This window comes from Mustela lutreola, chromosome 16, assembly GCF_030435805.1.
Source record: "Mustela lutreola isolate mMusLut2 chromosome 16, mMusLut2.pri, whole genome shotgun sequence".
Taxonomy (NCBI): domain Eukaryota; kingdom Metazoa; phylum Chordata; class Mammalia; order Carnivora; family Mustelidae; genus Mustela; species Mustela lutreola.
The window spans coordinates 52,310,441-52,335,962 of NC_081305.1; the positions used below are offsets into that span (position 1 = coordinate 52,310,441).

Below are 25,522 nucleotides of genomic sequence, written 5' to 3' on the forward strand. Positions count from 1 at the left end.
CTTTGAACTGACTTAGGTGTCCAGCCAACGCTTTGAACTAGAACATTCTCTGTTCTCTGAGTAGCTTTGCAAGGTCTAAGTCACTTCCCATGGCTGATCCTAGCCTCCAATCCTGCCCCACTGGAAGCCTGAACAAAGATCCTAGACAACCTCAGAGCCTTTCTAACCAGCCTCTGGGGAGAAAACCAAGCCAGCAGCATGGACCAAGCACTGAGCATAACCTCTTGCTCTTCATGAGGAGGGAGCCTCCTCAGTGAACCTGGGAAGCCTCAGAGTGCAGCCTATGGTCCTGCCGAGCAACAGAGAATAGCCTTTGGTCCCGCCACATGCTTAGCATCACCTCTGGCCCCGGCTGATCATGGAGTTGCCAGCATAGGTTTGGAAGGCACTCAGGAGTCCACACATATCCATGGACAGATGTCTAGCCCTCTGTGCTCATAGAGAATAAGTTTATATCCAAAATGATCGCACATGTTTTACAGCAGAAGCTGCCGAGGTCCATGGGATACCTCTAGAAGGAATGCCAAACAGTTGGCTACATTCAGATGATGGTGAATAAAACCACTCAAATTTGCCTTCCTGGGGTGCCTGGGTGGCTCAGTGGGTTAAGCCGCTGCCTTCAGCTCAGGTCATGATCTCAGGGTCCTGGGATCGAGTCCCGCATCGGGCTCTCTGCTCAGCAGGGAGCCTGCTTCCTCCCCTTTCTCTCTGCCTGCCTCTCTGCCTACTTGTGACCTCTCTCTGTCAAATAAATAAAATTTAAAAAAAAATTGCCTTCCTGACAATTCACTAAAGGAGAAGTCACAGATACCAGAGTGAGCAGTTCCACAGTATTTCAATGAAAATTGGCATCAGACAGATACTTCCCATGTTTCAAATGCACATGGACTATTATTTTTAACAAGGTGCACTATTCACATTCAAACAGAGAGAATTCAGCATGAAACATGACTTGTGGGTGACTTTTTAATCATTAAAAACAAAATCCAAAATATTCACTAGTGTCTGATATTTTCCTCTGCATACTGCATACACTGTATGTCCCACACGTTACTGATGAATTATCTACTATTAATGTATTCAATGTTTGAGATTCCATGGATTAGGGCTAATACTACTGTCCTTTCACTGAAAGAAATGATTTAGATAAAGGAAGGTACAGGGAGCCTCTCACTATTGGTAGAGTCAGGGTTTGAATTTGGGTGCCCTACACAGGAACAGGAGGCACACAGAACATATACCATTCTAGAAGGTGCCCATGTTTGGGTTCTCTTCCCTTTTTGATACTGAATGGTTCACCCAGCCATCCACACACAGAACAGCTTCCATGAATGGACATTTCAAAGTGAACATTCTAGCCCATACCACAAATATAGACTGAGTGGTTTTCTGTTTGAATCCTCAGAACTAGACACAAAAGATCAGACATCCAAGGTACAATATAGGAAAGGCCCAACACACAGGAGTCCACATTCTCTCCTGGAGAACCAAGTCGACACAACTGAGTATCTCATTACCTTACCCATGAGCTACTACCTTCCCTGAAGAAAACAACTATGAATGTGTCCCCAGATATAGGTTCTCAAGGTCTAGTCCCTAGACAGCCACCTGAGACTGGGTAAGAAAGGAAAGGTGAGGGGCTGCACCCCCAGAGCTACTGACATGGGCACAGCAATTCAAGATTTACAAGTGCTCCCAGTGATTCTGACCCAGGGCAATTTGGACAACCTCTGCAGAAAATAAGTCCCAGGTCAACCCTGAGCTATTCCCACAGAAGTCACTCTCAAAAACCCTCTGTGCTTGTGGTCATGTTAGTGTTGGGACACATAGACACAACATACACAACACACATTTCCTTTATTCATTACTAAATCTGACTCTAACAGAGTCTGTCTTGGCTTCCTCCACTTCCAAGTCTCTCTTCTCTTCCAAATAATACCCATCTGAGGACAGAAACAGAAATAAGAACCACCAGGATTCTGCACCCCAATGGAGAAAAAAATGGACCAAATAACCTTTTAGAATGCTCCAGAAACCAGTTAGGAGAACACAGCACGCCCACACAAGTACAAATGAAGTAGAGACATTGAAGAGACAAGGAAAGATTGGGACAGTTTCCCACAAGGCTGTTCACCCTAACTTCCATGGCAACACTATGAGAAAACTCCTTCCTCTCCTCAGTGCAGAGACAAATGAGTGACCTGAAGCTTCAATAATCTGACTTCTTTTCACTTGCCTGACATGGAAGACACAGAGAATGAGAGCACCTCTGGAGGCAGTGTGGTGGCTACTCAGACAGAAGGCTAGTTTTTGCTCAAATAAGGAAGAGACTACAGAGCTGAAGGCAAAGGGAGAGGAGAGGATCACTCATTCTAAAGTAGTAACTCCCCTTCCTGAAACCAGGAAATTACTGTAGCATCGACTTGATAAAATGCTCAGGACATGTGTGACAGAACCCAGAACTGCTATTATTAGTGTTCGCCTGAAGAAAGCAAGTCCATCATTCTGGACCCACAGGCTATTTTCTTAAATTCCAAATTACCACTCAAAGATCACAAGGCATAAAAAGAAACAGAAAAATATGCTCCAATTAGAGGAACAAAATAAATCACCAAAACTAGCCCTAAGTTAATAAAGACTCATATATTGCCCCCCCCCCCAAAAAAATCACTGGGAAGAATTCAAATTACCATCATAAAGATCCTCATGGTGGAAGAAGAGAAAACACACAGGTGATGAAACATAATTGGGAAAATGAAGCATGACCAAAATATAAACCCAAAGAGACAGAAAGTGTAACATCCATGAACCAGAAATTGAGAGCCGATGAGAACAATTACTGAATTGAAAAATACACTAAGGGATCAGCAACAGTCTTGAAGGACAAGAATGAATCAAAACTCTTAAAGACACCTTTTCTAAATTCTCTACTGAGGGGACCAAAGAAATAGGTGGAAAAGGACAGAGTCTGAGGGACTCAGGGACACCAACGAGTGGTCCAATATGCACATTAAGAGGCCCCCATAAGGACAGGTGTGTGACCTCTGTGGACACAAGAGACAATTCAAGCTTGCTAAATTCTAAATAGGATAAAGGGCAACACATGAACCCAGTAACAGATTGTAATTAACCCATCAAACACCAAAGATAAAAAGAGACTTTTGACATGGCATGGCAAATGCACTTCACCTTGTGCAAGAGCTCCTAGAAGGATATAGTGGGATTCCCAGCAGTCCCAACAAGAATGGGGCTGGCATAATTTATTCAGGTACTGAAAGATCGAAAAATACTACCAAGAATACTTTACTGGGCAGAACTCTTTTCCACAGATGTAGAAATGAAGACATTCCCAAGTAAAGACCCCTCTACGTTTACCAGTTGATCTGTCCTACGAGAACCATTAAAGGAAAGCTCTCGATGAAATAAAAGGATTCTACCCAGAAACTGCAACCACACGAGAACACAGAGCTCTCCGCTGAGCATAAATACGTAGACAATTAAACAAACCTGCAGTGTTGTAATGAGATACCAGTCACATTTATTTCTGCTATACAGTATTTTTTTTAAAGATTTATGTATTTATTTATTTGACAGACAGAGATCACAAGTAGGCAGAGAGGCAGGCAAAGAAAGAGAGAGAGAGAGAGGAGAAAGCAGGCTCCCTGCTGAGCAGAGAGCCCGATGCAGGGCTCAATCCCAGGACCCTGAGATCTGACTTGAGCTGAAGGCAGAGGCTTAACCCACTGAGCAACCCAGACACCCACAGTTTTGTTTAAAAAAAAAAAAATGTAAGACTCATCAATGTAGGTCATATAGTACACACGGAAAAGAATCTGTGACATCGGTAACAAAGTAGGTGCAGAGAGGAGGAGACAGGAAGAAGAGTTTTCTATGGAATTGACACTATGAGTTTTAAATGGTTCAATTTACAACTAAGCTGTTTTAAAGAATCTCTAAGGTAACCACAATGAAAATACTCACAGAACACACAAAAGCCAATGAGAAAGTACTAGGACCTATCATGTGTTTTAATGCCACAATTAAAAATAAAATGTATGTTTTGAACTTCATACAGAAACATGACACAGAGGTATAAAATGCTTCAGAATTACTATGAATTCTAAAAAGTCTTTCTCTCATGCAGAGAGAATAAAAATTCACCCACAAATACATGGTGAAATTAATTCTATCTTTCTTTTTTGAAGGTTTTATTTGTTTATTTGACACAGGCAGAGAGAGATCACAAGTAGGCAGAGAGGCAGGCAGAGAGAGAGGGGAAGCAGGCTCCCCGCTGAGCAGAGAGCCTGTTGCGGGGCTTGATCTCAGGACCCTGAGATCATGACCTAAGCCAAGGCAGACGCTCAACCTACTGAGTCACCCAGGCACTCCAAAATTAACTCTACCTTGATGACAACTCAACAAGACATAGTACTACATTCACTGACCACTCAGCAAGGAGAGAAAAAGTAGGGGTCACATGGTACATATGTGTGACATACAAACACAAGACAAAGACACACACAATTTACTGGCAAAAAGCATAAAGCCCATTCATTTTGAGTTATACTCACATGGTCCTGAAATATACTGAGCTGAAAATTCTCTTTCGGTAACAAACAAATTAATATTTGGGGTTAAATTCTGATACATTCTGAGGAAAGTAGAAGAAAAAGCTCATGATTAGTTTTCAATGAAGCAACATTGCATTGCTGAACACAAGGATATTTCAAAATGGAGGTTTGGGGTACCTGGGGGCTCAATCAGTCAAGCAGGTTCCTTCAGTTCAGGTCATGAGCTCAGGGTTCTGGGATCCAGCCCCACACTGGGCTCTCTGATGAGCAGGGAGTCTGCTTCACCCTCTCCTTTTACCCTTTCCCCACTATTTCTCTCTCTCTATGTCTCAACAAAATAAAAATTTTTTAAAGATTTTATTTATTTATTTCACAGACAGAGATCACAACTAGGCAGAGGCAGGCAGAGAGAGAAGAGGAAGTAGGATCCCCGCAGAGTAGAGAGCCCGATGTGGGGCTCCATCCCAGGACCTTGGGATCATGACCTGAGCAGAAGGCAGAGGATTTAATGCACTGAGTCACCCAGGTGCCCCAAGAAATAAAATTTTAAACAAACTATATGGAAATAGTTCAAGTTCTAAATGTGCTAGTTCCCCAATAGCATTTGTTATGTAGGAATTCTAGGAAACAAATAGAGACATTACATTACTTCACCACTGAGGAATGGAACTCATAGGGTGGAAATTTCTATATGTAAAAAAAAAAAGAAAAAAGAAAGAAAAAGAAAAAGGACATTTTGAAGGGAAATAAAGTAGTACATTTTCTCATTTTAGGGCGGTGCTTTGTTATCTGAAGTTACTGACACTCAATTTTGTACGACTAAGATTAAACCCTACATAATATTAGAAAGCAAAAGCCAGACAACATTAGAAATCTGTCTCCAGTGTTCTGGGAATTTCCCCACCAAACCTCACTGTGCATACAACTAACCTGACCTACTTGTCCCATGATGAAAACCAGAATTGACAAAGTCTGTAGCGCACAGGTCCTCAGAAATAGGATGACTTCCCCAGGGCCTTCACAGCAATGGAGGGAGATTATGGAGGTCCTCCCCCTCCAAGGAGAGTCTACTGGCCCTCCCTCTGGATGTGATGGACCATCACTGAAGCTGAAGGAGAATCCCTAGAGAACGCAAGAACTTGATAATATTGGAGAGCAGATGTTCCTCTGGGAAAGAGAGAGACATAAAACTGGGCAAGTCTCCAACTGACATTCCTTCAAGGAGAAATAATCAAACCACTGGTTAAGGTCTACCTTCCTCCTTCAGACTTGGACCTCCCCTCTGTCATCTGCCTCAAACATTCCCACCTACCTGGATGGAAGCCTCCAGTCTCCTTTCTGTTCACATCCCAGAGCTGCTTCTCTTGCTCCAAAAACATGATCAGGACTGGCTTTGACAGAAGGAGATCTGTTTATGAGGAAAAAGGAAAAGGACTATTGTTGTCAATTCTAACTTTCCATCAGGTTTGTGTTCAGCAAAGAGGAGACCCTGTAGAATTCTAGAAAATGGTTTCCCAAAAGCTATGGCCCAACAGTCCCTTTAGAACACACTGGAGGTATTTACAATGTTCACATCCTGACCTCCACTTCCAAGTAGTAGACATGGTAATAAGAAGGGGAAATTTCAGTTTAAGATGTGAGAAGTGCCATTCTATGCCACCAAGTGTTTAGAACTGCCACTCAACTACATCAGGGTTGATGTTACCTTGAGGAAGGAGAAGCCAAGGCTGAAAAGGAAGCATCATGAAGATTTTTCTCTCCATCTACAAACCCTACTTATTTCCCTTTCTGCCTGGATCTGAATTCACTTCATTCAAAGTGAAATCTCCCAAGAGACAGTCTTCACAGGAAGAACAAAACCCTCAGTGAGGTTTGGGAAATCTGGAAGGAGTCTTCGTCACCCAAGAAGAGGAGGTGTCCGTAGTTCTCCAGCTTCACATCCCTGTACAGTTCCTGCTAAGAGTGGGCCAGGCATCCCCACTCCTCCTCAGAGAATTCTATGGCCACATCCCTGAAGGTCAGCTGTCCCTCTAATAAATACTAAAGTCACCAAGTGGCTATTGACACAGTTCATGATGATCCCTAAGATGAAACAGAAAGTTAGTGTCACCACCTAGAACCAGATTAGACCTTTCCTTCTCTCTGACATGGGTTTGGAGTTAAAGAAAAACCTATGGAGCAAGGGGCTGCCTGGTTGAGAACTTTCACTCCCAGAAGTCAACTCTATCGACTACACAGAGATGACAGCTCTCCTTGTCCAGTGCAAAATGTTGGGATATGGGAGATGAGCCAATGGTCAAGAAATTTCTGACATGTTTGTGATCTGGACTGAATGATGAAGGAATTATTGAGATAGCCATCATACAAACACTGAGGAAAGTTGTGAGCAGTGACTGCTTCTATTCTTTCAAGTGGGGAGGGGGAGAGGAATAGCAGGAGGCTCTAAAGAATTTGGAAGCAAGTTTCCAGGACCCTCAGGGCCTCCCAGCTGGAGTTTTGAAGAGGCTACTCACTGTTAAGCAACACTTTAGTCAAGAGACCCTCCAGATATCTATCAGTGGGCCATAAGCTTGAAGGATGATGGCCAACCTATATTTGGGGAATAGAGTTCAAGATGTTTCCAGAGCAATTTTCATATGTTAAAGAGGAATTACAAGGTCCTGGAGGTCTGGCTAGTGTCAAGTTAAGGCCTCTTTTTGCATCCAACAAAATATTAACCTTGAGGCAGTTGTGAGTTCCCTGAGGAATGTCCTACTCTGCCTTTCTCAGGTATTTATCAACAGACTGAAGGGGCACCTGGGTGACTCAGTAGGTTAAGCCTCTGCCTTCAACTCAGACATGATCCCTGGGATCTGGGATCAGGAGACCCTCATCAGACTCTCTGCTCATCAGGGAGCCTGCTTCCCCTCTCTGTCTGCTGCTCTGCCTAATTGTGATCTCTCTGTCATATAAATAAATAAATATTTTTTTAAAAAATTTTTAAAAAAGAACCAGACTTGAAGTTGATGGAAATTTAATTTTATCTACACATCTTTTGACTTTGTTCTCCTCATCAGAAAGCCTAAGCAAGGGGTCCCTGGATAATTCAGTTGGCTAAGGGTGTGCCTTCAGCTCAGGTCATGATCCCAGACTCCTAGGATGGAGCCCTGAGTTGGGCTCCCCACTCAGTGGAGAACCTGCTTCTCCTTCTTCCCCTTTCCACACTCATGTACTCCCTCTGTCTCAACTGAGAAAATGTTTAATCCAAACAAAAAAGAGAGAGAGAGAGAGAAACCTACAAGTAAGAGAAAATGAGATGAATGAAGTTTGCACCTGAATTGGGATAGTTCCTGCATATTCCTCAGTATCCTATGTTCCTTACAAATGACAGGAGGGAAAATAGATACATTACAGGGGAGGATCTGGAAGACAGCACCAAGCCAATAAAGGAAGTTCATATCAGCTGAATGGAAACGAATTGCTATCAGTGCCTAAAGCACATCAAAGGACACACCACTGATGGTGCTTTTCTGTAGACTGAAAACAGGAATTCAGAATATAGGCCTAATTTTGGAAATACACTGGATATACATACTCAATTCAATCAATATATGATCTGTAGAGGCTGCTTTTAGGTAAGCGGGCTTGAGCAAAGGAGTGGAGGGAGGGCCCCAGTGACCACTTGGCTGAGTCCAGACAGGCCCAGCGGGGGACCCACCTCCACTTTCCCAAGGCCCTAATGAACCAATGGGCTTCTGAAACCAAGTACGATGACCAAAACTGGGAAGGTTTCACATGTTCCCCATAACTCCCCTTTAAGAAACACCCCTACTCACTGTTCCTTACAGACCTGCTCTTCTGTGCCCTTCTGCCTGCTGGTCTTTTAGGTATTCAATTAACTTCTCCAGCCTTTGTCCTGCCTCAGGGGAATTCTGACAGTGCTGTGGGATGAGCTTCCAGCCAATCACGGACCCTCGTCTGGGGCCTCGGGCAACTGACAGAGACACTACACTGAGACAGAACAGTGTCCATGAGCTAGAAATAGCTAGTTTAGTCCTTTTTAAATTTTAACTCCTGAAGATTTATGTAATCTTTTCTTTTTCTTTTTAAGATTTTATTTATTTTTTTGACAGAGATCACACATAGGCAGAGAGAGAGGAGGAAGCAGGCTTTCCACCAAGCAGAGAGCCTGATGTGGGTCTCGATCCCAGGACCCCGAGATCACGACCCGAGCCCAAGGCAGAGGCTTAACCCACTGAGCCACCCAGGCGCCCCTATATAACCTTCTTTTTAAAGATTTTATTTATTGGAATGCCTGGGTGGCTCAGTAAGTTGGGCATCAGCCTTTGGCTCAAGAATGTCTCTCACAATGGTGGGCGGGTTTCCTTCCTCAGCAGGGAGCCTTCTCCCTCTGCCCACTGTTCACCCTACTTGTGCTCTCACTCTTTTCTTACAAATAAATACAATTGTTTAAAAAGATTGTATGTCTTTCAAAGAGAGTGAGAGAACGCACAAACAGGGAGAGGAGCAGCAGGAGAGGAGGGTGCTGGCTGATTTTGGAGCTCACTGTGGGGCTGGATCCCAGGTCCTCAAGGTCAGGACCTGAGCTGGAGGCAGAAAGCAGACTCTTAGCCAACAGAACCACCCTGGTCCCCAAGATTTATTTATACTTTAGAGGAGATGGAGATCAGCAGAAGAGGGAGAAAGAGAATGTCAAGCAGACTCCCCTCTAGGCACAGAGCCAGAAGCGGGGATATCAGTCCAGGACCCTGAGATCCTGACCTGAGCTACGACCAACAGTCCAAGCTTAGTTGACTGAGATTCCCAGGCACCCTCCTCTAGTGGACTTTCACATGCTAAAGGTGGAGAGATACACACACTCACATTTTAGAATGAGAAATTTCCAAATTTTTCTGGACTCATACCCACCGAGTTTATATCTGCATTTCCTTATTCCCCAGCTACACAGCTGATCGAAAATCCAGATGAGCCTGAATGAGAAATGATTTCCCTCTCTGATATCCCAGGACCAGACCTCAACAGACACAGGAATCTCGGACTTGACACCTTCCCCTATGGATCTGCCACCAAAGGAGTATTGTCACTCCTCGTGGGACTTCAATTCAAAGAGACAACAGCTGATGCCCTATCAAAGCCAGGTTGGGGTCAGGGCAAAATGCTCTGGGACATAGAGAAGCATTCTAAAGAACAAACCATGAGTATCACTTCTGATCACATCTTAAAAATAGGTGAATGCAGAAGTCAGAAGCACCCAGACTCAAGGCATCCCCATCTGCAGCTTCTAAACGCGAGGGTCTGCAGAGAAACAGAGAACACAGCTCCGTAGGGACACCAGGCTCACCTGAGAACTGGCCATTTCTGCCTTCGCCTCCACCTCTAGATTTCGTCCTCATGAGGGATCTGGGGGAAATCACAGCTGCGTCAGGAGAAAATGCCCCGAAATCCAGCAACAGAGCTCCTTCTCCTCACACCACTCGCCAGTGGGCAGGACTCGGAGATGCAGAAAAGGCCCAACTTCCCAGTCCTTTGCGTCAGGAGCAACTCAGAAACTGAGCTCCCATGAGGACACCCATCCCTGCATTTTCCCCACCTGCTTTGTGGGGTGGGAGGGGTCCCCTGCCACCGCCACTCACAACTTCAGCATCAGCATCAGAACCGTGGGCAGCATGGACCCGACCCTCCCAATCTCACTGAGCAGAAACCCTGTCACCTCTCCAGGACCAAAGCGGCAAATCCACTCTAGGAAAACCCTCAGGCTCCCCTCTGGCCTCCCTGAGAAACTCCTGGAGCTCTTAATTAACACAACAGTGTTGTTTTCACACAAACCAAGGGACAGAGTCTGAGGGTAAGGCCAGTAGAGAAGATCCTTCCTGAAACTCCACAGGTGACCTACTGGGAAGGAACTGGGGAGGTGACCAGGCCAAGCAGGGTAACCATGGCTGGGGCTGGGAGCAGAGTTTGAGCCCTGCCTTCTCCACCATCAGAGTTTCAGGAGGCTGACACCTTCTGCCTCTTTCTGCTACACAAAGGGAGATACCCGACAGACTGAACTTTACTATATAAATGCAAATGTGTCTTTCAAAGCAACACAGGATTTCAGAGCTTTTCCTTTATCTGCCTTTTATTCAAAATAACCAGCCGAAAATAATGCTCAGGCCAAGGAGACATATTTTGGGGTAACAAATAGTCCCCTTCAGTAAGTGTTTCTGTTTATAAGGACCTGCCACACAGTTATCCACAGTCCGTCTACTTTTTACTCTCCCATCAGCGATGTACAAGAATTCTAATTCTCAGCGTTCTCAGGAAAATTGGGTGTTGTGGTTTTTCTTTATTTTAGCCATTCCAGAAAATACTGACTGGTTTCTCACTGTAAAGTATGAATTCTTACAACAGCTGTCTTGCTGACTGAAATGAAAACCACTTAAAAAGCAATAGGTTGAACACAGAAAAAAGCAATTAATGCTTCAGTGGGACTCCATTTCCAAATAAGTAACCTTTCTCTTCTCCACAAACCTCTTCTCCTCACTTCTCAGCACTTTGTTTTGGGAATTGGTTCCACCCCGACAACATGATTAACAGCACTGGCAGCACAGATACAATTCCTCTGGAATTCAGACATAATCCAGTGTTTTCCTACAAACCCCCAACCCCTTCCTCTGGGTCGGCTGCAGGTTTCACGCCCCAACCTGCTGAGGCCTCCTTGGCTGGCAAAGCAATGAAGCTCTGGCTGCCCTTGATCCCCAGCTCTGTCTGCACGTTCTGTTCCGGGTCTGAAGCATGGAGGTCAGTTCACACAACAGAATGAATGTGAGGAGAGGAAAGTTTGTTTTTCCTGTGTTGTTCTCAATGATGTCAGACAGTTTCACAAACACACACACACACACACACACACACAAACCCACAAAAAACACCAAGTTCTTAAGTATGGGATTGAGAAAGACATGAGGCTCAAAGAGAAGGTGAGGCTTCTGTGTCATGGTGACTTAAGGAGGTGGAGGTGGGATTTAGAATTTCCAAGGAGGGGATTGTATTCAGAGGAGAAAGAAGAGACTAAATATTTATGAAACAATGTTTGTCCCTCCAGGTGGACCACTCTTTTTTTTTTTTTTGTAATTTATTTTTTCAGTTTTTGAAGACTCATTGTTTATGCACCCACCCAGTGCTCCATGCAATACATGCCCTCCTTAATACCCACCCCCGGCTCACCCAACTTCCCACCCACCCCCTCCAAAACCTTCAGTTTGTTTCTCAGAAACCACAGTCTCTCATGCTTCATCTCTCCTTCTGATGCCCCCCAACTAACTTCTCCTCTGCATCATGCAATGTCCTCCATGTTATTCCTTATGCTCCACAAATAAGTGAAATCATATGAAAATTGACTCTCTCTGCTTGATGTAGTTCATTCAGCATAATCTCCTCCAGTCCTGACCACGTTGATACAAAAGTTGGGTATTCATCCTTTCTGATGGAGGCATAATACACCATTGTATATATGGACCATTGTATATATGCACAATGTATACACCACTGTATATATATGTATATATACATACATATATAGATACATATATATACATATATATATATATATATATACATATACATATACATATACATATACATATATATATATGTATATATGGACCACATCCTCTTTGTCCATTCATGAGTTGAAGGTCATCTTGGCTCTTTGTGCACTTTGGTGACTGTAGCCATGGCTGCTATGAACATTGGGGTACAGATGGCCCTTCTTTTCCCTATATATCTATCTTTGGGGTATATACCCAGGAGTGCAATTGCAGGGTCATAGGAAAGCTCTATTTCTAATTTATCAAGAAATCTCCACACTGTTTTCCAATGTAGCTGTACCAACTTGTATTCCCACCAACAGTGTAAGAGGGTTCCCCTTTCTCCACATCCTCTGAAACCCTTTGTGTTTCCTGTCTTTTTAATTTTGGCCATTCTAACTGGTGTAAGGTGGTATCCCAATGTGGTGTTGATTTGAATCTCCCTGATGGTTAATGATGATGAACAGTTTTTCATGTGTCTATTTTAGGTAGGCAAGTCTTTTTATTTTTTTTTTAAGATTTTGTTTAATTATATGACACAGAGAGAGAGAGAGATCACAAGTATGCAGAGCAGTAGGCACAAGAGGCAGAGACGGGGTGGGGGTGGGGGGAGCAGGCTCCCTGCTAAGCAGAGAGCCCCATGCTGGGCTTGATCTCAGGACCCTGGGATCATGACCTGAGTCAAAGGCAGAGGCTTTAACCCACTGAGCCACCCAGGCGCCCTAGGCAACCCTATCTGTATCAACTGCTGGGGTGCCTGGGAGACTCAGAGGGTTCGGCTTTTGCCTTTGGCTCATGATCTTAGGGTCCTGGGATCCAGCCCCACATCAGGCTCTCTGCTCAACACGGAGCAAGCTTTCCCTTCTCACTCTGCCTACTAGTGAACTCCCTCTCTCTGTCAAATAAATAAATAAAATCTCTAAGAAATATATTTTATTTCAGAAAATGAGAGAGGCACTTGTGGTGCTGGGTGGTGATGGGCAGAGGAGAGAGAGAAACCAAATCACCACTGAGCAGGGAGCCCAATGCAGGGCTCATGACCTGAGCCTAAGGCAGACATTTAATGACTGAGCCACCCAGACACCCCTAGTACTACATTCATGATGGCACTGAAGAAGGGAGGAAGGTTTAGCACAGCAGTGAAGTATCTTCCCTGAAGTATCTCCCAACCACACTGGATCTGCCCTTGACTGGAGTTACCTACCTGGAAAATGAGGGAGCAACCACAGCACATGCCCAGCCGATCCAGCCTTTCCACTGTTCAGAAGGCTTCTTCATCTCAAACATATATTCTACCAGGTGACATCTTAAAGCTGCCCACATGATTGCATCATCAAACACCCTCCTCCATCCCTTGTCATGGATCTAGGCAGGGAAAGTACAGTCATCACTGACAGCCAACAGCATTAGTCCTCAGGAAGATGCAGGAGGTCGATCAAATCATCAGGATAAGGCAGAACTTACCCACTCTTGAGAAACCCACATTAGCCATCTCTTCTCCCCATGACATGTATTCATCAACTGACACCAGCAAGAGCTGCCTGTGCCTTTGCAGTGACTAAAGGGAGCCACCTCTGGTTCCCTCCCCACATGGGAAAGAGTTACTCACATTTTCTTTTTATAGGTCTTGTCCTTCTCTCAAAGGATGGTGCCTTCCTCAAATTTCACTTATATTGAATTCCCCCATCCCTGTGCTAAATGTCTTAATATCCATTGGCTTTCCATCTGTCTAATCTCAATTAAGCATCTTCTGAAGACTTGCTCTCCACAAGACAGGCAAAAGAGAACGGTTGTGGTTCCTATGTAGCTAGAAAGAAAAATGGGGGTGAATACAACTGGAGATCTGGAGATAGGTAGGTCATAAAACAGGTAGTAGTTATTTTTTTTATATCTAGGAAGTCACTTGGGAAACTCAGCACAGTTATCCTCCTTTACATGTTAATCCCTCCTCTGAAATTTTTTTTTTTTTCTCCTCCTGGGCTACCACATCACTCCAGTTGGGAAATATTTCTCTTTCTTATGGGGTATCTATGACATACATAGCATGTTCATATGTGCATGTGTACCTCACAGACACATGAAAACCACCCTCAATGCAGGACATGGGGCACATACTTTCATTTGGGGCCTTGGGACAGTACTTTAGAGTCCCAAGTCTATGTCCAAAATATGCCATTCTGACTAAAACAGATTTAGGGAAGCTCTGGGGGAGGAGGAATCTTCTCTATGGGACATGGGAAGGAAGGCATTAGAAGAAAGGAGTGATGGTGGCTCACTAGGATCGAGTACAGATGTCTTATGAGATGTTCTGCTAACTTGTCACCCTACAGCGTGCTGACTGGGGAATGCACTAGTGAGAAGGGCTCCTGTCAGTACAACGCCCTAACAACACTACTGGCTACATAAAATCAATGCCAAGTAGCAGTATCATGGAGTACATGAGCTAAAACACCAACAATACCTCTATGTCACAAAGCTTGGTAATACACACAATACACAGTAATATCATCCTATTCATAAAGAGGAGACAATCATAGCATAGACTGGAGAAAAATAATCACATATCCCTTAAACCTTCAGAGCACTGGGAAAATGGTGTCCTAGGTATATTGTTTTACTCGAGTACCAAACAGGTGATGGATTTGATCAGTTTCATACAACCTGCAATGAAATAGATGAACACTAGACGTAGAATAGGACATCATTCATGACATATTCATATCCATATGTTAAAAACCAGTATTTTATTGAAGCATGTGGGTGGCTAAGTGGGTTAAAGCCTCTGCCTTTGGCTCTGGTCATAATCCAGGGTCGTGGGGTCCAGCCCCACATTGAGCTCTCTGCTCCACCAGGAGACTGCTTCCTCCTCTCTCACTCTGCCTGCCTCTCTGACGACTTGTGATCACTTTCTGTCAACAAAATAAATTCTTTTAAGGAAGAAACACCACTGTTTTATTAATGAAAATACATTAATTTCATACATACACTGAGTAAGTAATACATATCAAATCCACTCTACTGTCTCCATTCAAAACACAGAACATACATGTGCAAAAGCATTCAAGGGTTGTCAGAAGGATGTGGGAGTACCTATTTCCAAAAATTTCACGACTGAGGTACATTGCTCAGAAATGTGTATGTGCAGTGGTATGGCATTGTAGGGAAGAGTTAGCTACCCTCCTGCAGTCATCTGTCAGGATTTCCTCATTTAACCACATCAAGTCATACTCTAACGTTTGCACTTAAAAAGATACATTCAGGGATGCCTGGGTGGCTCAGTTGGTTAAGCAGCTGCCTTCGGCTCAGGTCATGATCCCAGGGTCCTGGGATCGAGTCCCACATCAGGCTCCTTGCTCGGCAGAGAACCTGCTTCTCCCTCTGCCTCTGCCTGCCTCTCTCTCTGCCTGTGCTTGCTCGCTCTCTCTCCCTTTGTCTCTGACAAATAAATAAAATCTTTAAAAAAAAAAAAAAGATACATTCATAGTTTACTGCATGGCTACCTCTTTTTCCTTAAACAATTAGGAAAACATCCTATTTCTAATATTGAGGCAGTTCTTTAGTGTCAATACATCCAGAAATGTGTGCTCCAAACACCTATCCCATGGAATCTTACATCAGTGTTATAACCGTAAGCACCATCTCCACTGAGATGTACTTCATATGTTGTATATCAGATGGTCCTCTTCCATGAAAAATTAGGTACACATGAGTCCCACTTAATGGAGCAGGACATCTAATATATTTTATGAAGCAACAATCAGCCCTGTGTTCTTACACACCCACAAGGAACAGAGGACTTTCCCAGACTGAGTTCAGAAAAAATACATTAATATAGTTAGTCACAAATCACATACAGGGTTAATGTAAAAATTAAAAAATAGTGAAATCCTTATATATATAAAAAAGTCCATTCCCTAAATCTGTTCAACACACTACCATACACATTTTCTAAGTGTTCAGGTCTGATTTCTCCTTATAATCACTATTTTCATGCAGGGTAATGTCCGAGTAGGGTGAATAATGTATTCCATTGGCTTGATTTCTGTAACATTCATTGGCATCTGATGTTCAATTCAATAGTTTTCTAAGCATTGCTAACTTTCAATTGACTTTCCTTAATGCACTCTCTGGTGTGTGCTCCAATGTATACTAAAATGAAGGCCTCTACACATTCCAAGGGTTTGAATCTAGTGAGCATTTTGACATATTGAGTAAGCACTGAATTCCAGTTACAAGCTTGGCCACGTTCTTTACATTACACTTTCACTCTTGCATGAAAACAATGATGTGAAGAAAATTGGGAGTCCCACTGAGAGGTCAGACACATTCTTAGCATTTGTACACTTACTCTCCTCTTTAAAATCTCTCATATGCAGTGAGGAGGGAGCAGTCCTTAGGCACTCTCTCACATTCATTACATCCGTAATTTTCTCTACAGGGTGAATTCTGTGATGTGCAGAAAGGGTTGTCTGCCTGCTAGAGTTTTGGCCACATTACTCATCCGGTTTCTTTCCAGTATGAATTCTCTGTTTAGAAGGCGTGCATGCTGGACAAAGGCCTTGCCACACTGGTTATATTTGTGAGGTTATTGTCTAATATGAATTCTCTCATAGGCATGAATCGGTGAGCACTCTTTAACCAATTTTGCTCACATTCTCTTTTTCTTTCATTCTTTAAGATTCTATTTATTTATTTAAGAGAGATGGAGAGAGAACACAAGTATAGAGGAGGGTCAGGCAGGGGGAGAGGGAGAAGCATGCTGGCCGCTGAGCAGGGAGCCCGATGCAGAGTTCAACCCCGGGACCCTGGGATCATGACCTGAGCCTGAGGGAGCCCCATAAGCGCCTGAGCCACCCAGGTGCCCCTGTTCTTACATTCTATACACTGATAAGCCTTCTATCTATTATGAATATTATGGTGTTTAGTGAGGACTGAGTGCATGTAAAGGCCTAACAACATTCTTTTTTTTTTTTTTTAATTTTAAGGATTTTATTTATTTATTTGAGAGAGAATGAGTGAGAGAGAGCATGAGAGAGGAGGTCAGAGGGAGAAGCAGACTCCCCAAAGAGCTGGGAGCCAGATGTGGGACTCGATCCAGGAAGTCCAGGATCATGACCTGAGCCGAAGGCAGTCGCTCAACCAACTGACCCACCCAGGAGCCCCGCCTAACAACATTCTTGATGTAAGGTTTCTCTCCAGGATGAATTCTCTGATGCTCAGTAACACTTGACCTCCAGTTAAAGGCCTTGCCACATTCATGACATTTGCCAGGTTTCTCTCCGGTATAAATCCTGTGATGTCAAGTAAGTATTGAGCTGTGTATAAAGGCCTTGCCACACACCTGACATTGGTAAGGTTTCTCTCCAATATGAATTCTGTAATGTTGAGTAAGGCCTGAATTGTTGTTAAAGGCCTTGCCACAGTCTTGATATTGCTAAGAAGTCTTTCGATTACAAATTCTCTGATGCTGACTAAGCCTTGAGCACCAGTTGCCACATTTTTGGAATTTATAGGGTTACGCTCTAGTATGAGTTCTGCTATGTTGACTGAGGTGTGAGTTCACCTTAAAGGCCTTGCCACATTCCTGACACTAATAAGGTTTCTCTCCAGTATGAATTCTGTGATGTTGTATAAGGTCTGAGTTGTACATAAAGGCCTTGCCACATTGACATTGGTAAGGTTTCTCTCTAGTATGAATTCTGTGATGTTTAATAAGGGATGACCTCCGGTTAAAGCTCTTGCCACATTTTTGACATTGGTAAGGTTTCTCTCTAGTATGAGTTCTGTGATGTTTAATAAGGGATGACCTCCAGTTAAAGCTCTTGCCACATTTTTGACATTGGTAGGGTTTCTCTGCGTTATGAATGTTGTGATGTTGACAAAGATGTGAAATCCACTTGAAGGCCTTCCCACATTCTTGACATTTGTAAGGTTTCTCTGCACTATGAGTTTTCTGATGCCGAGAAAGATTTGCCCTCCTGGTAAAGGCATTGCCACATTCCTGACATTGGTAAGGTTTCTGTCCAGTATGAATTTTGTGATGCTGAGAAAGATCTGACCTCCTGGTAAAGGCCTTGCCACATTCTTGACATTGGTAAGGTTTCTGTCCAGTATGAATTTTGTGATGCTGAGAAAGATCTGACCTCCTGGTAAAGGCCTTGCCACATTCCTGACATTGGTAAGGTTTCTGTCCTGTATGAATTCTGTGATGTTTAGTAAGTTGTGAAGGGATGGCATAGGCCTTACCACATTTTTGACATTGGTAAGGTTTCTCTCCACTATGAGTTCTGCAATGTTCAGTAAGAGTTGTGCTGTCCTTAAAGGGCTTGCCATGTTCTTCACATTGGTAAGATTTTTCTCCACAATGAATTCTATTATGCTTAGCAAGACCTGACCTCCAGTTAAAGGCCTTGCCACATTCTTGACATTGGTAAGGTTTCTCTGCGTTATGAATGTTGTGATGTTGACAAAGATGTGACCTCCACTTGAAGGCTTTGCCACATTCTTGACATTGGTAAGGTTTTTCTGAACTGTGAGTTTTCTGATGCTGAGAAAGATTTGCCCTCCTGGTAAAGGTATTGCCACATTCCTGACATTGGTAAGGTTTCTGTCCTGTATGAATTTTGTGATGCTGAGAAAGATCTGAGCTCCTGGTAAAGGCCTTGCCACATTCTTGACATTGGTAAGGTTTCTGTCCAGTATGAATTCTGTGATGTTGTATAAGGTCTGAGTTGTGGATAAAGGCCTTACCACATTTTTGACATTGGTAAGGTTTCTCTCCAGTATGAATTCTGTGATGTCGAGTAAGGGTTGAGCTGTGGTTAAACCTCTTGCCACATTGTTGACACTGGTAAGGTTTATCTCCACTATGAATTCTCTGATGTTGAATAAGTTTTGAGCATGATGTAAAGGCTTTGGCACATTCATTACAGTTGTAATTTTTCCCTGAAATATGAATTTGGTGCTGTCTGTTAAGACTTGAGTGATTGTTAAAAGTCTTGCCACATTCTTGACATCTGCAGGGTTTCTCTCCAGAATAGATGTGTGAATGTCCATTTAGAGATGAACAGTTCTTAAAGCTTTGACCACCTTCTTCGCATTTGTATACTTTTTCTCCAGTATCCATTTGCTGATGTTGAGATAGTGTTGAGTGGCAGTCAAAGGATTTACCATATTCCTTAAAGATGTAAGTTTTCTCTCCCTGAGGAATTATCTCATTGATGTTTAAGCTTGATGACTGATTAAACATGGTCCCTGGTTTATTACATGTGAATGGGTTTTTTCCCTCATGAATTCTCTGATGATCACCAACATTGGAGGACTGGTTACGAGCTTTCCCACATTCATTATCTTTATGAGGACTGTCTCCCAAACAGTGACCATTATGTATACTGAAGTTAGAGCTTGGATGAAAGCCTTTCCCACATTTATTACATTCATAATGGTTCTCTGCAAACCTAGCCCTGACACATCTGTGAACACAGGAGCCCTGGTTCAGTATTTTCTCAGATTCAGTGCATTGAGCAATTCTGTCTCCAATGAAAAGCCTCTGGTCATACTGAAGGGTAAGCTCCTCAGTGAAGTCTCTCTCATATGGATCCCACTGAGCACTTTGTTCTTCATTTCTAAATCTCTGATTTAAAGTCAGACAAATCCTATTTTCCAAATGGCTCAAATCATTACTCTCAGCATGGACTAGGTTACTTTCCAGATGTTCCAAGTGGTCTGTCCACAAATCGCTATGGTTGACAATCTGATTGGAGCCTGTGCTGACAGAAACACACTGCTCTGCAGAAACAGTTGACTTAAAAAGGGAGGTTTTCTGCAGCAGTTTATATACTTCACTATTTAGGGCAGTGACATTCTCATTAAGGGCAATTGCCTTGGTTTGGGTGTATCGTCCAGGATTTCTTTGAGGCACTTGACTCTTCCCATCATTGTCCCCATCTGTGCATAAGTATAAAATCTCAACAGCACTATCTTTGTATCTGTGCGTTGACCCATTCTGGAAAGAACCTTCAATGCTACACTCTAGCAGGAACCTCTGGGTCTCATGTGAAGATACAGCTGAAAGATACGAAATAAAAGTAAAACCACTTAAAAGCACTTACTACATTCAGAAGAATATACTGAAAACTTTTAAAAGAGAAGCATAAAGGCACTCAGACAATGTCAGAAGGATGGCTGACAAGGAGTCATCAGGACCTCATTTCCCCATGAAAACATAACATGGTACAGAACGTAATGACCATATATCCTAATAGATAATTCTGTGATATGGTCACAGCGTTACCAGAAATCCCTTTCCTGTATCTCTAACAATCACAAAAAGGACCATATGAGCTCAAACTTAGCAAAAGAATGGTGGATATGGAGACAGAAAACTGAACTGAATCAAACAAGAGTACAGTAAAAAAGAAACATATTGAGCACAGGAAGAGATGTTTTGCAGAAAAGATAAACACTGACAGCCCATGAACTAAAATAAAGAATAACAGAAAAATACTGACTATAATGATAAGTGAAGAAGTGAAAGCCGACAAATTATAACTGACTATAGGAATAAAATTATAAGAAGCAATAATATTTGAGGGGGTAATCATGAGATTTTGGGTAGGAGCTACAGAGAGAGGGAATCACATGCAAGCATCACACTGAATACACAGTATGACTTGAGCCTGTATCCCAGGACCTGAGATCAAGATCTGAGCAGAAATCAAGAGTCAGTACAGGCACCAAGCACCCAATTATTTTTTTAACTCTTAGCTCTGTGGTCAAGTTCTCACTATTGTTTTCTCACTCCTTGAGTATCCTTATGATTGTGACTTTAAATTCTCCATCAAGCTCCTTACTACTATTTCCATTTTATCTCTGACCTTGGTCTTATCTGCCAACTTTCCTTGAGATAAATTCATTCATCTTGGCATTTCTCTAAGTCTCTACTTGCCTCTGTCCATTAGAAAAGTCAGTGATGTGTCCTGTTGTATCCTTCAGACCAGTGGTCTGCAGGGGCTCTCCTTGCCTGCTATGAGCAATGCTTGGTCCCTGGCCTGAATGTGGCCAGTTTGAACTAGGTGAGCTCTGCTCCAATTGTGAAAGGAGACCTGACATCAACTCTACCAGGACTGCAGCCCTGCAGAATCCCTGCTCAGGAGACGTGATGTGGGCAGGGGCTGACCTTGCTTAGCTTGAGGCAAGCCTCACTGAGAAGGGCAGTCCCCTCAGATCACAGGGGGTGAGGCCTGGTGCAAGCAAGGCAGACAGCCAATGTCCTCACTGAGTGGGGTTCAGTCTCTATGCTACAGGACAGGAGAGGGCTCCCATGTTCTGGAAGCCACATGTCACTGAATGTTTCCTCTCAGGAATGTGCTCCTAGACTACTGAATACTTTCCCCACTCTGCACCCCAGGTGTTCTTCAGATTACTGTTTCCACACTCAGTGCCCCCAGGTTGCTTGCCAACCTTCTTTCTGGGAGCACCCCAGTGCCCTCCTGGTTCTATCCCATCCAAATCTGCTGACCATTAAACCTCCAGACTTTAAGATGTGCTGGTTCCCAGAACTCAGAAAATTCAGCCTTTCTCCCTCTCCAAGCCAATGGCTTTGGGAAACCTCCATAGGCATTCCTCTGAGTGCTCCTCTGTCATGAATCCTACTGCACAATGGGGGCTCCCTGCCCTGTACAATGCTATACTCCTCCCTAAACCATGTCTCCGCACTATCTTCATCTTCTCTACTATTACTTAAGGAGATTCTCCTGTCACTCTTCAGCCCAATGTCTGGGGAATTTAGGATGACCTGACTTTTACCTAGTGGTGCTCATCACAGGACCAATGAGTCTAGGACCCTCTTACGCCACTGCCATTTCTTCTCCTAGGAATTAGGAGGATTAATTGTTGTGATCCTGCTAAAACTCATATGGATTTTATAAAGCGGGTACACAAACCAACACATTAAAAATTAGTTTTGTTTCTACACAACAAAGAACAATTCCCAAAACAGAGACATCATACATTTACAGCAAACCCCGTCCCCCCACAATAAATGCTTCCAATTTAACATAAAGGTAGAGGTCAAACCAGAAACGATGAAAAGTGCAATATACTCTGCAGGAATCCTAGTAACCTAACCTATAATTAGGTTTCCTAACTCACATTCCTAAGTAGGAAACCTAACTATATTCTTTCACTGGAATAATTGAAACACAATAAATCTTGAAGTGATCTACACAAAATGCAATCTCTACCAAAACTCCAATGCCATTTTTGCATAAAGATCAAAATCCATCCTAAATTTATGTGGATGTCATGGGATAACCCATACCCAAAATAATCTGGGAAGTAAAGAGCATATATCCAGATTTATGGCATACAAGGCACAGATATCAAATTAATGTCCTACAGACATGACGTCGAGAGTAGAATAATGGAGGAGTCTGGCTGAGCTAGATGTGCACGTCACCAATGTTAATGTGAATGACAATGAACTCAAGATCCTGTTATAATTTATAGTCTGATTTGGATGTTTGGGTGGCATCTGAGTTTTTACTTTTCACACATGTGCCACTGATCAACAATGCATGCTGTGCTCAAAATTCCAGAACTGAATCACGATAGTTTCAAAGGTTCCTAAAAAGGGGGCAGAGCATACAGGTTAGTATGGAGTCCTTTGCTTCCCTTTACTCTTCATTCAAGCCAATCCTACTTCTGCATAACAAACTTAACCCAATCACACTTCTCTGGACCTCCTCTTATTTTTCTTTCTTCAATTTCACATACCACCATACTCATGGAAACAGCTCCCTCCTTCACAAGAAATGCAGGTGCATATTGCTTCTGACTGCAACGCTGGGTTTTATACCTTGGACCCCACTGTATCCAAGTTTCCTCTGCATTTTTACTAATACCCATGGTCAGGGTACAGGATCACTTCTTTGAACTTAGGCTTCCCTCTGAAACGGACTTTGCCTAAAATGAGCAGCTTTACAACCTGGTTGCACTTTCTGGTCTTCCCCAAAGAATCCACTTCCAAAGAAAAGCCTTCCTGATGCTCCTCAGTGGTGAGAGGAGAGAGACCAAATTCAAGGAAATGGAGTTAAGAAGCTCTCACAGAAATGACTGTTCTTCCATGGACGCCGTGGGCTGCTCTTCCTGGGCTGTCTGTGAGGACCACAGGATCTTCTTGGTCTTCTAGTTCCCTTCTTTGCTCTGTTGGGCACATGCTTCTCTTTCCCTGTCCCTTCCCTTCTACATTAAGGAACATTTATCTCCACTGTGATACAGGTCAGTTTGCTTTCCTAGGACTTTATCCTATTGTGAGTACTTAGGATTAGCTTCTTTGGAAGAGTAGGGTTAGTTTTCTTTACTGGAAACTTCTTAAGACACTAATCTACATTGTATATGCTTTTTGGTATCCGCCTTGATTTCTTTTCTATTAATATATACTCTACAATATCCCATTACATTAGGTGTACAACATGCGGACTCAAAAACTCTATGGGTGCTACTATACTCACCAATAGTTGCTAATATCTGGCAAAAAAAAAAAAAAAGAAAGAATAAAAATTACAAATGTGGGTAATAGAGGATCCAACATAAAAGAATTTGTAATGTCGGTAACAAAGTCCAGAGGGTGTGCAGGTATGGAGACAGGAAGAAGAGTTTTCTATATAATTGACACTATGTTTTAAAACGTTTGTTTTGGGTGTGCCTGGGTGGCTTAGTCAGTTGAGCCTCTGCCTTCGGTTTAGTTCAGGATCTAAGGGTCCTGGGATCGAGATCCACCCCGGGTTCTCTGCTCAGCGGGGAGCCTGCTTCCCCTTCTCTCCCTGCCTACCTATCTACCTACTAGTGATCTCTCTCTGTGTCAAATAAATAAATAAATCTTTTAAAAATAAAAACAAATATAAAAGGTTCATTTATAGCTAAGTTGTTTTAATGAATCTCTAAGGTTACCACAATGAAAATACTCATAGAAGATGCATAACTCGATAACAAAAGTACCAAGATATATCATGGGTATTAATCCTACAATTAATTAGATAAAGTATATCTTTTTTATTTCATACCAAAACAGAAGTATATACAGAAGTATAAAGAAGTATACAGAAGTATAAAATGTTGAAAATTACTCTGAATTCAATAAAGTATTTCTCTCATGCAGAGAATAAAAATTCACCCACAAATACATGATGAAATCAATTCTATGTGGATGACAACCCACCTAGACATGGCACGACATTCTCTGACCACTCACCAAGGAGACAAAAAGTAGGGGTGACATAGTATATATGTGTGACATATAAACACAAGACAAAAACACACAGAATTTTCCAGCAAAAAGCATAAAGCTAATTCTTTTTTGAGTTATACTCACATGGTCTTGAAATACGCCAAAATATACTGAGCTGAAAATTTTATTCCTCTAACAACCTGCACAGATAAAACCCAACCCACACCTAGCTAATGTCATGGAATGAGCCAGACAAGGAAGCACATTCTTAGGAAATTACCAAACCAGAATAAGAGAAAACTCAATGCACGAAATTCTAAATAAAACACTGATGTATGACAGAAAAGGAAAACTTGTATATTACCAGAATTTTGAACTGTGTCCACATACCCATGAAAATCAAGCAACTGAGTGGCATGTCTTAGTGGACTATAATATCATGAAGAATTCTCATTAATGTCAATCATAAAGAGGTGTAAATGAGAATTTCATGAACACTTAAAAAGCTTGAAAGACGTGTATTATGGTATTAATATATTCGTTCTCCTCCACAGAATGTAACCCTATAGTCCATTCCGTTACAACAGAGGAAACAAACAATATCTTCATTTCTGAATAAATAAACATCATAGATGTTGAAAATATGCTGAGACACACTGTATATTATATTAACATTTGGAGTTTAATTCTGATGCATTCTGAGGAAAGTAGAAGAAAAAGCTCATGATTAATTTCCCATGAAGCAACACTGCATTACTGAACACAAGGATTTTTCAAACATGGAGGTTTAGGGTACCTGGGGACTCAGTCAGTTAAGCATCTTCCTTCAGTTCAGGTCATGATATCAGGATTCTTGGATCCAGCCCCACACTGGGCTCCCTGCTCAGCAGGGACTTGTCATCTCCCTCTCCTCTTGCCCTTCCCCTCCGGACTCATTTTCTCTCTCTCTCTCTCTGTCTTGAACAAATAAAATTTTTAAACAAACTATGTGGGAATATTACTAATTGTCTAACTCACTTCTGATAAAGCACATGCCTATGTCGTATCAGGACATTTGATGTAAAAATTCAAAGATAAATCTCATATAGAACTAAATAGAAAGTAAAAACACACAGGACAAAGTCACAAGAAGTTCATAGAAGAATCATACAATA

At 42.6% G+C, this 25,522-nt stretch overlaps 1 protein-coding gene across 1 annotated transcript; it reads right to left on the reverse strand.

Annotated features, from left to right (window-relative positions):
* Positions 1-1,857: 1,857 nt before the first annotated feature.
* On the reverse strand, positions 1,858-25,401 carry LOC131817691 (zinc finger protein 678-like). The gene is made up of 7 exons (XM_059151223.1): positions 25,386-25,401; positions 18,045-20,206; positions 17,481-17,552; positions 13,344-13,504; positions 9,913-9,971; positions 5,884-5,979; positions 1,858-1,943 (listed from the first exon to the last, which is right to left on the reverse strand). Exons 1-7 carry the CDS (start codon positions 25,399-25,401, stop codon positions 1,858-1,860), a joined length of 2,652 nt encoding a protein of 883 aa, XP_059007206.1.
* Positions 25,402-25,522: the final 121 nt, after the last annotated feature.

Bases quoted from the DNA above. Each gene is read 5' to 3' on its own strand.
- LOC131817691 (XM_059151223.1), bottom strand. The intron at 13,505-17,480 runs GTGTGTGGCAAG...TTCCCTGCCTAG, and splicing joins AGAAACCTTACCAATGTCAG to ATCCATGACAAGGGATGGAG. The intron at 9,972-13,343 runs GTAGGTAACTCC...GATTTCCCCCAG, and splicing joins GTTGCTCCCTCATTTTCCAG to ATCCCTCATGAGGACGAAAT.